The 12,934-nt window shown below is 36.7% G+C and overlaps 1 protein-coding gene across 4 annotated transcripts; it reads left to right on the top strand.

Annotated features, from left to right (window-relative positions):
• The first annotated feature begins 4,905 nt into the window (after positions 1–4,905).
• LOC103705232 (eukaryotic translation initiation factor 5A-2-like) lies at positions 4,906–10,538 on the top strand. 4 transcript variants are annotated; one of them, XM_008788867.2, is made up of 6 exons: positions 4,906–5,034; positions 5,225–5,373; positions 6,620–6,742; positions 6,813–6,869; positions 6,985–7,059; positions 10,169–10,538. In XM_008788867.2, exons 2-6 carry the CDS (start codon positions 5,251–5,253, stop codon positions 10,268–10,270), a joined length of 480 nt encoding a protein of 159 aa, XP_008787089.1. In that variant the 5' UTR covers positions 4,906–5,034; positions 5,225–5,250; the 3' UTR covers positions 10,271–10,538. The 4 variants fall into 4 exon arrangements, with proteins under 4 accessions (XP_008787089.1, XP_026659729.1, XP_008787088.1 ...); XM_026803928.2 differs by having other exon boundaries at positions 4,972–5,034; positions 5,233–5,373; XM_008788866.3 differs by having other exon boundaries at positions 5,020–5,127.
• Positions 10,539–12,934: the final 2,396 nt, after the last annotated feature.

The following is a 12,934-nucleotide window of genomic DNA, read 5'->3' as shown; positions in this document are numbered from 1 at the left end:
AGATCAATGCTCGACTTTAAAGCAAGGTGTTTTTTTATGTTTTGTGTCTTAATGCGATGCTCTTGGCACGTTTTTGCATCAAATGTTGAGATTTTTCTCATGGATGTGCCTAGTTAGGACTTAGGAGCACCTAATTTTATTAATTTCACAAATTTCCATTGGTATTTGTATTTATGATTATCTTTTATTACATCATGCAGAGTGATACCAAATGGGGATGAACGAAAGCAGGTCAAGCAATATGATATCCTAAGCTATTCTTTGCAAATAGACTTGTCAATAGGCCGGAGTGAAGATTTGTATGTGAAGAGGAAGAAAGTTCTGGTTTTTGGGTTAGAAAAGGTTTAGGGGGACACCTACCTATGCCAATGTGGTTTCATTGGAGAGTGGTAGTGAAAGATTTATATGGGACATAGAGAGGACATGGAATGCTACTCTCATTAACCAACTCTTGGGCGAAGAATTGGAAAGCAAAATAAGATGTTTGCCGTACCAACTTTTGACACTCCATATAAGCTTGGGAGGGGGTTTAAAGGTCAAAATGGAAATTTTTTGTGATCTCTTAGTTTGCTCAAAAATAACTTTTTCCATCCTTTAGCTTGCTCAAGAATAACTTTAATTATAGCAGAATTGATTTATAGTGTCATAGCAGAGTAGGCTTTGTCATTAGAAGCCCCAATTGCTTCCTTTTGGTGGCAAGTGATTAGTCATGGGCATCAGGCCGTGCCGGGCCGGCCCAGGCCCACCGGGCCACGGACTAAACGGGTCGTGCCTGGCCCGGCCCGCTTCGTTAGCGGGCCGTGCTGGGCACAGCCCGCTCAGCCAAAAATCCAAGCCCGGCCCTAGGCCCGTGGATTGGCGGGCCGGGCCCGACATGGCACGAGACGGGCCGTGCCAGGCACGGCCCATCACGGGCTGCCAGACGGGCCATGCCAGGCACGGCCCGTAACGGGTCCAAACGGGCCGTGCCTGGCACGGCCCGTCTGGCAAGGGGAAGAAAATAGCCGTTTCCAACGGCTATTTTTTGGTTTTTTTCCCAAAATACCCCTCCCAAAAGTCCAAAAACGGCTAATTTGAGGGGTATTTTGGAAAAAAAAATTGGAGTCCTATAAATATCCCTTTCCTTTCTCATTCTCACCACACCAAACCAACTATTCTCTCCTTCTCTACTACTACTATTTCTTTCTTCTAAAGTGCTCTTCTAGCAATTTAATTTTTAGTTTGCATTTAGCAAGTGTTCAAGTGCTACACAAGAGGAGGTTCCTGTTGAGAAGAGAAGGTCACTCCTGTTGAGAGCACAAGAGGAAGCTCAGAATCTCGGCTCTACCTCTGCCCTCTGACCCTCTACTCAATTCCTCCTTGTGGTTAGTTTTTATTTTTTGTATTCATCAATTTAGATATGTCATCTTTTGAGGAAAGTCATTTTGGCATTCCTCCTGTTTCTGAGGGAGAAGAAACTAATCCCCAACCCCATGTTCCTAGTTCCTCTAGAACTAGTGAACCGAGTGAAGATCAAACCTCTTATCGTAAGAGGACTAGTGCTGTATGGAATGAATTTGATAGAATTATGGTTGATGGAGTCTGGAAAGCAAAATGTAAAAAATGTGCCAAACTTTATAGTTGTAGTAGTAGTGGGAGAACATGCCATTTAAAAGGACATCAAGAGAGTCATAGGATGCATGATTCTCATGCTTAAAGTACCCTTAATATACAAGGGGGGTCACTTGTAGGTAATTTTGCATATAATCATGAAAATAAAAAAAAAGCACTTTTAAAATGGATAGTTAAGGATGAATTATCTTTTAGTTTATGTGAATATTTTAATTTTGAAGAATATGTTCAATTAAACCTACAATCTGCTTACAAAAGAACTAGTAGGCGTACATTTAGAAGAGTAGTTATGACTAACTTTTTAGCAATGAGACAAACTTTAATTGAAACACTCTCTACTTTAAATGTAAAAATTTCATTAACTTCTGATATTTGGTCAGCATCTGTAGGTAGTAATTGTTTTATTGCCATTACTGCTCATTATATTGATAATGATTGGCAATTAAATAAACGTATTCTTGCTTTTCGTGCTTTTGATTTTCCACATTCTGGGCAACAAATTTTAAATGCCATTTATCAAACTGTATGTTCATATAATATTAATGATAAAATTATGTCTATTACTTTTGATAATGCATCTAATAATAATTCTGCTCTTACATTATTAAAGGACTCATTGCATCCCATGTTAAATGGAAATTTATTGCATATTAGATGTGCATGTCATATCTTAAATATTTCTGTTCAAGCTGGCATGGGCATGATTCAAGATGTGATTTCAAAAATTAGAAATGCAGTTTCTTTTATTCATGCTTCAAGATCAAGACTTCAAGAATTTAAAGAACTATGTATAAATTATGGTAAACGTTTTAAAAAATTTAAACTTGATGTAATTGCTCGTTGGAACTCAACATATAGCATGATACATGATGCATACCCATATAAAAACTTATTAAATGCATATATTAATGATCGTGGATTAGGCTTTACATTGACTGAAACTGATTGGAATAAAGGAAAAATTTTGGAAGATTTTTTGCTTAGTTTTTATAATGCTACTAATGTTCTTTCTGGTATTTATTATCCAACTTCATGTTCATTTTTACAACAAGCATATATAATTAGTCAAAAATTTGCAGAACATAGATATGATGATGTTTTAATGCCTATTATTGAACAAATGGAATCTAAATGGAATGAGTATTGGGACAAGATATGTCCTGTGCATAACTTAGCTGCTGTATTTGATCCAAGAGTTAAATTGAATGGCGTGCTAATTTTACTTGATGCATACTGTGAAAATATGATTCAAGATCCTGAACCTGCTAAAATTGAGGTAAAACAACTTCTTTATGATATTTATGCTATATATGATAAAAAAATTCGTGGATCTAGATTCTTCATACAAAGCTCTATTTCTTCTTCTAGTAGTTCTCGTTCGTCATCTATTTTTTCATTCATTGCACTGAGAAAATACACACATGCTTTAAGTTCATCTTCATCTTCTTCATCTTTAAGTAGTGAACTAGAATTTTATTTACGAAATGATCTTCAGTCTGCATATGATGAAAATCAAATAGAGAGTCTAGATATATTATCTTGGTGGAAGAGTGTTAAAAATTAATATCCTGTTATGTCTGCAATTGCACGCGATATTTTAGCTGTGCCGATGTCCACAGTAGCATCGGAATCCGCTTTTAGTGCAGGTCGGCGTGTTCTTGACGAAAAGAGAAGTAGGATGACTGGCGAAACGGTTGAGATGCTTCTCTGCTTCAAAGATTGGTTGGATGCTGAGGCGAGACTTCAAGATAAAGGTGGACATAATACAACATCCTCTGATGATGATGATACAAACACTACTGAATAGTGAATACTGAATCACTGATGATTAGTAAGATTTCTTAATTTTTATAATTGTACATTTTTATTTTTTTAATTATTAAAGTGAGTCATCTCTATTTTTTCTCCTTTCTTATTGTATTCTGAAGGTCAGACCAAGGTCCAAACCTCCCTTCATGTACCATTTTGATTTAAATTAATAAACTGGTAGGGGTCTATGCCAAACCCCCCACCATTAAGGTGGCTTTATATTAATAAATTCTTAGTTTTCAATATTTATTAATTTATTAAAAAAAATTATTTTCATTTATTTTAAGGGGGACGGGCCGTGCCCGACCCGGCCCAGGCCCGGTTCAGACCCTTATGGGCCGTTCCGGGCTTGCCCGCGGGCCGTGCCGGGCCCAGGCCCTTATAGGCCGTGCCGAGCTCGGCCCGCGGGCCAGAAAGTGGTAACCCAGCCCAGCCCCTTTTAATGGGCCGTGCTAGGCTCGGCCCGTTATTGTAGCACCCGCTTCGTGCCAGGCCGTGCCAGGCCATGAGCGGCCCGGCCTAGTGCCCATCTCTACAAGTGATGTGTATTTGTATTGCGATATTGTTCCACTAGCAGAGTCATGGCGGCTTGGAAAGGATTTTGTCAAGCAATTAAGGTGCTTTGAATGTCAAATATCCATTTGAAAGGTGACTTTACATTTGCTTCTCAATGATATGTTTAGATTTTTGTCTAACTTTGTCGTCTGGGATACGACCAATATTTATAGAGAATCTAATAGTGCATTTATACATAGCCTCCTCTATTGAAAATTTAGAGAAGAGAGGGAGGGGGGGGGGGGGGGGGGGGTCTTTGGGACTCTTTAGTCACCTTTACATTATTTTTGGCATTAATCATTTGCAGGCCCCTATGGATGTATATATTAGTACTAAATGATGTATCTGACCAAGCTCAGGAGAATTATTAGAATCAAAGAAAACAAACAAAAATGACTTCTTGCCTTGTTGATAATTTATACTTCTATTGTGTTTTGCATAATAAATCTATAGAAGATCAAAACCCCATAAAATCAATGGAAATATAACGTATACACAATTTATTGTAAAATGAAAATTTTTGACTTCAATTTACAATGGCATCAATGATAACATGTTTCATATGAGCATATAGTACTTTTAGAGAAAGATGAAAAAAGTTAACCTCGTTATGCATCGATGAACGCTATCTGCTATCGAATTTCTTCGTCTCTTTAATGGATAGGTTTATGATAGCTACAAGTCTGCCCCACATTTTTTTTAATTTTTTTTAAATTTTTTAATAAAATTATGATAAAATGGTACACGTATCCTGCTTATAAAAATTTAAAAAAAAAGGGCATCGAATCGTGGTCCCACTGATTGCGCAGCCGCGGACGCCCGGGCTCCAACTCCCAAACTCGACGCGATCTCACCGAGTTCCAACCGTCCACGTGTCTGTCCCGAGCCGATGGCGGAGGACGGCCGGACGCGACGCGACATTAAGGGCGAGTTAATTGAAACCCTAGGCCTCGGCGGAATCCGAATCTTTTCCATTTTAAGGCCTCGGATATTTAAGGCCGTTCCCGCGAGCCGTCGCCATCTCCCTCGCCGTCAGTGCCCCCACCTCTCTCTCGGAAGGTTACCAAACCCTAACCCTCGCCTTAATTATTTTCTCCTCTCTCTTCTTTCTTTTCCTTTCCTTCAATTTCTAGATCTGGTGGGATCAGCTAGGTTTTCCTCGATCAATCGATACTGGTTTCTTGGTGTTTCTCGATGATTTATTGATTCTGACTCGTTTTTTTTTTTTTTCCGATCTTGATCTTTGTAGCGTAGTAGATTTTGATATCGGGAGCCATGTCGGACGAGGAGCACCACTTCGAGTCGAAAGCTGATGCGGGAGCGTCGAGGACCTTTCCACAGCAGGCTGGAACTATCCGCAAGAACGGGTATTTAGTGATCAAGGGGAGACCCTGCAAGGTTCGTGCGGATTCGTTGTGAACTCTTCCATTTTTGCGATCTCTGTTCATTTTTCTCTTCGGTTCAGTAGGTCTGGCAGGGATTCTGATTGTTTTGATGGTTTGTGAAGGGAATTTCCGTCGAACTTTCGTTCATTTCTGTGATGTTTTTTTTTTAATCTGATTGACGGTTTGTACTATAATCTTCGCGTGCTTTCTCTCTGTGAGATGAGTTCTCTAGATTTCTTATGGATTAATGGTTTGGCTTGATCTGTGACAAGGTTTTTCTCGTGAGATTTGTCATTGATGTTTAGGGGTTACGGTGGCTCTATGTTGTTGCAGCATGTGTCGATTCTATTTTTCCTTAACACCCGTCTGTAGCTATTGATGCCCATGCTGATGGTATTCTGAATTTTGTACTTGCTATGTTCATTTTGTGGGGTGTACATTTGTATATTCGTGGAGAACACTGGAATATGTAGTATGGAATTAAAAAACAATTTGATCTAGCTAGGGTTCATGTTTTTGGAAATTCAGAGAAGTGACTTCCTTTTGATAAGGAGATTTCGGATATATTATCTGAGATTGATTTATTTAGGTGTTTTGATCATCTAGCTTTGCATGTTTTGTCTTCTTCGCTGTCTGTTTTTTTAGGGGCTTTTTTTTTTTTTATTTCTGTTGGCTATGAGGGTGCTGCTTTTGGATTTGTGCTTATATGTTTTTTGCACAAATTGATCTTTTAGAGTTCTAATTGACCTTCTCATGAAAAGAAAATCTTCGTAAATATCAATATTATAATGCTGTATTCTGTGGATTTTTATTACTTTCGTTTCCCATGAATTACTGGGAGAGCGTCTTCATACAGTACTTCTGTTTGAGAGTCAGTAATAGGTAACATGGAGCATCATAACCACTCTCTTGTATATTAGTCAATCTTGGTCATCCATATAGTGACTACTGAACTTTAAAAACATATTTGTCTCTTACCCAATCCCGTTTTGCGATTGCTTTATTTCCTCCCCCTCTTTTCTCCTACCTTTTTTCCTTTGAGCATTTTATCTGTTCTGTTTAGATGTTACTGGGTCATACAGTGTAATCTTGATTTACCATTCAACAAATGTCTGTTTACTATGTTCAATGATATATGTTTGGAAGGTGAATATACATGGTTTTTTTTGTTATATAATTTCTCCCCATTGTCTACAGCATTTTCCCTCTTTTCATCTAGCTGTTTCATGGATTGAATTGTTCTGTGTTTGCTGCAATAGGTTGTGGAGGTCTCAACCTCTAAGACTGGGAAACATGGCCATGCCAAATGTCACTTTGTTGCAATAGACATCTTCAATGGAAAGAAGCTGGAAGATATTGTGCCCTCGTCTCACAACTGTGACGTAAGCAAATCCTTTAACTACTATGATATTCCATTTAAGGTTTCCATATTCATTTCCTTTTTGTTTGCAGGTTCCTCATGTTACTCGTACTGACTATCAGCTCATTGATATCTCTGAGGATGGATTTGTATGTTCTGATCTATTTGACTATGCAGTGTCTGGACAATCCAATATATTTATGTTGCAGTGGCTTGACTCTTGATACTCTAATATATTCATGTTTAGTTCTTTACCCTTGTTAGGTGAGTCTGCTGACTGACAATGGTAGCACCAAGGATGATTTGAGGCTCCCAACTGATGAGTCCCTTCTGACGCAGGTTAGTTTTATTCATTCATTTTCATGCTTGTTTCAAGGTGTTTTTGAGCAAGTTTCTAAGTCATATTGATGAATTCTTCAAGACTTTTTCAATGATTATCAGTAATTGCTATCTTGTGTAACTACATTGCAATATATTATATTAAATGCTAGCGTGAACTTGCTATTAGTGGAATCTTTGTGCATTTTCCTTGTTGGATTAGTTTTTCACTTTTCTGTTTTATCACTTAGCAAAAAATATAATGATTGGTCAAAATGAAAATATTAGCTGCTTTTTCTTTCCTTTTTTGCCCTTTTTTTGCATTATCATTGCAGTTGTGCTCTTATGACTACCCTTGCCTGCACGAGATTGTAGACTTCAAATCCTGCATCGTCATTTTTAACTGCAGTATTTATTATGGATAGGGAGGAAGAATAAATCTCCTCTTGTTTAAATGATACTCTACTAATTTGGATGGTCAAACTCCTGGACTATATGGATTACTACAGGAGTTTACATTCCAAATGTGCTTGCAAATTGAATATGCCAGCATATGCTGAAAAAAATGAGTGTGTTAATCACATCCAAAATTTTTTATTTAGATTAAAAGATTCTAAGTAATCGTACCTTCTAAAAACAAATATTTTAGCTAATGACAAAAGTTATTCTTTTTGTTAGTAAATTAAAGGTTTCTTAAATTCTTTGTACACCTTGCTGTGTTTGGTGCTAACACTGTGACATTTATTGTTGAGAGCGACTGTTAAGCTAATTCTCCAAGGATCTCACAGAAGATCCAAAGTTGACTATTTTCTTCTAAAGAGAGACAGATCTGCATAATGAGCCAAGCAAGGCTTACACCACGGCAAAAGATCTTGGTCAAAATCATGAAAACATTCAGTTGGACAATAATGAAGTAGAAATATTTTGATTGGATTAACATCCATAAGAGGTATTAGCTTATTTTGACTAACTTCTTGATGAATTTATTTAGATGTGATAATTCCCTCGATGTGCAAGTCAGTGGCCTATAGTATGTATATTTTAGAAAAATTATTACTTTTAGATAGAGAATTCCAGCATTCCTAGAAATGTTGTAAAAGGGCAAGGTTATCTAGGTACTCGAGTCGATTTGATAAGGTTAATAGTTGCTTATGATATAATAAAGTCAACTAGAACAATGAAAAAAACGATTTAATTTTTCCAAGTTGGATTTAGTGTGCCTTCTGACGGGATGCTGCTCACTAGCTAATTTGATTGTTTGAATATTTTTTCCCTTATTTCATTTGTAACATTGTATACTTTCATTTTTATTTTTTAAGGTTGGAAATTGGATAAAATAAATAATTTAGCCATCCTAGGAGTTCTCTTTGAATCTATCTAGCTAATCCTGTTGTGATTGCTGAGAACTTTTATGAGCTTAGTGAGGTACATATTCTGATGCAACATGACAGTGATGAAAGTACATGATGAGTGCATGGCGTACATGGAGATTTTGTTTGATTAGATTCAAGGGATGTGTTGCTGTCCATTTTTGTATATTTGTTCTTTTTTAAAAAATTCTGGTAAAAAAGGTAAGATCATATACTAGTGAAGATGATGCTACTCATCCAATCTTACTAGCTCCTTGTTATGCTCAATTTTCATGATATGATGTTTATGATGAAAGATACATGCTCATTCCACTTGTATGGCATTGTATTATCAGAATGAAAATCTAGAATTGTAGATTTCCATATAAATGAAGAAAAGATCTCTTATTATTAACATGAGCCAAAAACGTTTGCTAGCACCAAATCTAGTCTTTTGGAGACTTGATGCTTATGGACCTTGTTTTATGGGCTGTTGATAAGTGGTGGTCAATTACGTCCGTCTAGGATGTATTTGATCATTATCATGCAAAGCATCATCATAAGGTCTGCTGGATCACATTTAACTAACCTTTGACTTTGGTTAAGGCGAAGTATCAAAATAAGCTTTGTGATTAGCATGCATGCAACAATATCATTATAGCAGATTATCCAGGTGGAAACTTATTTTACTTGTTTCCTTCTTTGACTTGATGCTTCGATGTCCCACATAAAAGAGGGCGGGGTGGTTCATGTTTGAGGTATCAATTTCTGCACTTCAAGATGACTGAGTCAAGGTCTAACAGCTATAGTTTCTAATTTTGTTAAAAGTCAAATGAGGTTCTGTAATCTTCATAGTATTTTACTTTTTTGTGTTTTATGCATTTTGTGGAGTTATTATTTGTATTAGTTTTAAATATCTTTTAGTTGAATTATTTATGTACTTCACATCTATGTTAGTTGTATCAGAAGTTTAGGTTCACCAGGTTTCTCCATTGACGGGAATGCATGTCTAGAGTGAAGAACTTAATTTGATAAAACTTGATGTTTCTAACTTGGTCATGTAAATGCAGCCTTTTCACTAAACAAAGTAAAATGACGTCAAAATTAGCAAATTAAATATGTATGTTTTTTGTCGTTATTGTTTCCTTTTAATTGGTCATGACAATGAATGTCCATAGGAGCAGCTATTTTCTTGAACATCCACTTGCTTTTGTGAGTTTCTGTGGTTTGTGTTTGGCAAAATTAGAAATTCTCAATCAAATCATAACCCCCCACTCCCCCCAAAAAAAGAAAAAAACCAAAAAACCTGCTCCTCCTGAAGCTTATACCCTTTCTCAATACATCCAATACTCCCAGCCTGCTTGCATCACATGGACTCAGCCGATCAACCCACATGCTGCGGCTTCTCTTTCTTCTCTCTCTCTCGCCATATTGCCCCATCGATGCTTATTGGATAGGTAACTGTTTGTAACATTGGAAGAAATGCAGTGGTTTAACACTAACCGACCAGTCTGTAATTGGGGTTTGTTGGCTGATGCTCTGCTGTCGTATTGATCTTAAGATCAATACCGTTGTAGTCTCGGCTGAAGAGAGAGGAATCATTAACAATGTTTCTTTAAAAGCTAATGTTTCTTAGAAGCTGCTGCTTTTGTGTTCGACCCTCTTGTCTTTTTTATTTTTGAGCATTTAGGGTGGCATTCCCTTTTTTTTTTTTTGATTATAAAGCAATTTGGCATTTGTATTTTTGAATTTTGTTACCTTTATGTCTTTATGAATTTCAGATTAAGGATGGGTTTGCAGAAGGGAAGGATCTGGTGGTGTCTGTGATGTCTTCAATGGGGGAGGAACAGATTTGTTCCTTGAAAGATATTGGCCCAAAATAGACGCTCGAGCCATTTGAGACTTTTGAGAAAATCTGTAGTTGCTGAGAACGAAGGGCTGGGATATTTGCCCAAGCTTTAAAACTTAAATTTAAAATTCTAATTATATTCATTATTTCTCTACTGTTATAAATATTTGCTTAACGTTGTTCATTTTGGTGTTGACAATTGCTTTATAGACAAGGTTATGTGGTCGGTGCCTGTGTTGATTTCAAACTCATGTATTTTGAATACCCTCGCTCAATTATTATAACAATTTAGCTACGCATCAGTACCTTGTTGATTCATGTTGTTTTTTTTTTTTTTTAATTTGTGGTCGTCCCCAAACTTGATCTAATGCCATGTCAAGGTCATAACGGGCTTTTATAGAGAATGTTGCCAAGTGTCCTTCCAACCATCAATGCTTCTAGCAATTTCTTGCGTCATTCAATTTTGTCCCTGCTGATGAGTAATTGGATGTTGTTTTGTCTATGGTATTTTTGTGTGAGTACAAGGATGGGCATTCTATGATGTTAAAGGCCATTGTGAAATTAGCATTTGTGCATCTTATGGATCTTCCCTAAAATGGGTCATTAGCACTAGAAAATCCAATGGTTCTTGGTTTTTCTTCAGCCCCAGAGGGGGTCATTGTTCTGATGAACCTTGGTCTTGAGATTAATGCAGGAAGAGGGGGTCATTGTGCTGACGAACCTTGGGTGCTGAGATTAATGCAGGAAGGATTAGCTTCCTGCTCTAGCAAAGAGTTAAGGAAGTTTATAAACTTTTTGCTGTATCTGGTTTCTGATTCATGGCTACAAGAAATGGATAGTTGTAGATGGAGTTAAGAGTTCTTGGATCAGAATTTTTAAAATTTCACCACAATTAAAATTTCGCCTCGTGGAATGTTATTGACTGGGATGCAAAATAAGTTCCCATTGATAATCTCCCCTTGATTATTATTTAATTTAGGTTGAAATGTGGACAAGCTTAGTATTAAAGAACATGTAGGTGGGCTTTGGGAGGCCTCTGCGCATATATGCAAGTTTTCTACAAGGTTTCAAGATTTTCCCTCACGAGCACTTATGCAGCCATTACTCTCCATTGGTATGATTTTGAACATTTACAATATATATATATATATATATATATATATATATATATATATATATATATATTCATTTTTCTTGTGAATTTTCTTATAGGACCCTTGGCATACCGTGTCTGACATGCCTCTTGTGATTTGTAACGATCCCAAAGGAGAAAATTGGGTTTCATATCTCATATCTTATCTATGGTCGCTAGCTGTCTTTTTGCAAAATACTTAATACATTTTAGTTAAAGGATGGTTGGAGCTTTGTAGTTGAAGTTGTACTACAATTTTAAGTCATATTGTAACTTGAGTTGTGGTAGTTGACTTGCAAGGAAGTTAATTTCTTTATTTGGAGTAGAGTTTGAGGAAAAGAGTGTCATCAATTATGTTGAATTGCAAGGTCAGGTCGAAGCACTTGAGTTATATAGAGATAAAAGGTGTCCTGGACAAAGAGATCAAAGTCGAAGCCGCTAGTAGAGTACTTGGTAGGAAGGAAGCAGACGACTGTGCAGGCCTTGATGAGGGTGGAGAAGGTGAAGGGTAAGTAGAGGGCTAGAGATGGCGTATGGCTACATAGAGATGAGAGTGGGTGGTGGCGGAGGAGAAAAAGATGGAGTGGAGAAGAGGGGAAGGGAATAAAGATTTTTTTTCTTTTTAATGTCGAGATACCTACTTGAGCAGTTGTGACTCATTCTGCATTAACTACGAGTCAACCTACTACAAAATAGTCCTCAGCTGCAATCCAGCAAAGAGCTCAGTTTGCTGTGCAATTTGAGTTGCAGGTATCCAAACAAGTGTCTGGCTTGCACTTGGAATTTGAGATGCGACTCTACCTATAGGACTCCAAATAGCTCTGAATTGTAACTTAAGCTGGAAATTCCCAAGAGATGCTATGTGACTAACTAGAGAGTTTATCTCATTGTAATATGAGCTTGGCCTGAATTCTCGTATGCATTTTACTAGCTTTAGTAACTCAACCTTAGTGGCTTACTCGAATGGATAGCTGCAAGATATATCTGTAGGTACGTTGAAAACAGCTCAGACATGGATTGGATATAGGTGTATCTACATGTATATCCACATTTTCCAACAGATATGATGACAGATATGGATATTATAATTGATATTAAAATTAGTATCCATATTTATTCAATATGGATAAGGATTAGAATATGATATCAAGAAATTCATATTGCTATATTCTCACATGGACATCTTAAAACATACATAAATTAAAGTCCAATACATTAAAGTGCTTCTAAACTATAAATCATATGGTATGAATTAAAGCCCAACATATTTAAGTGCTTCTAAACTATAAATCATATGAAAACTTATATCGAGTTGTTAAAACTATCATTTTGGAGCACAATAATGAATAGGTAAATGACTTCTAAAGTACATTATATTTTAGGTTGTAGGTATTTTTGTTGATGTTTAAATTTAATTTTTTTTTATCGACCAAACTTTAGTTGTTTTAAATGTTTTAAAATATATTTTTGTGAGACGCCTCTTTCAGAAGAATTGTGAATCTTCGAAAGAAAGCGTTGGTCTCTGAAAAGATACGGTATTTTTGAAATATTACGTATCTTCGAAAC

This window comes from Phoenix dactylifera, chromosome 6 (genome assembly GCF_009389715.1).
Source record: "Phoenix dactylifera cultivar Barhee BC4 chromosome 6, palm_55x_up_171113_PBpolish2nd_filt_p, whole genome shotgun sequence".
In the NCBI taxonomy this organism is placed as follows: Eukaryota; Viridiplantae; Streptophyta; class Magnoliopsida; order Arecales; family Arecaceae; genus Phoenix; species Phoenix dactylifera.
Note: the sequence above shows the minus strand (reverse complement) of the source record. Positions and strands in the feature narration are given on the sequence as shown.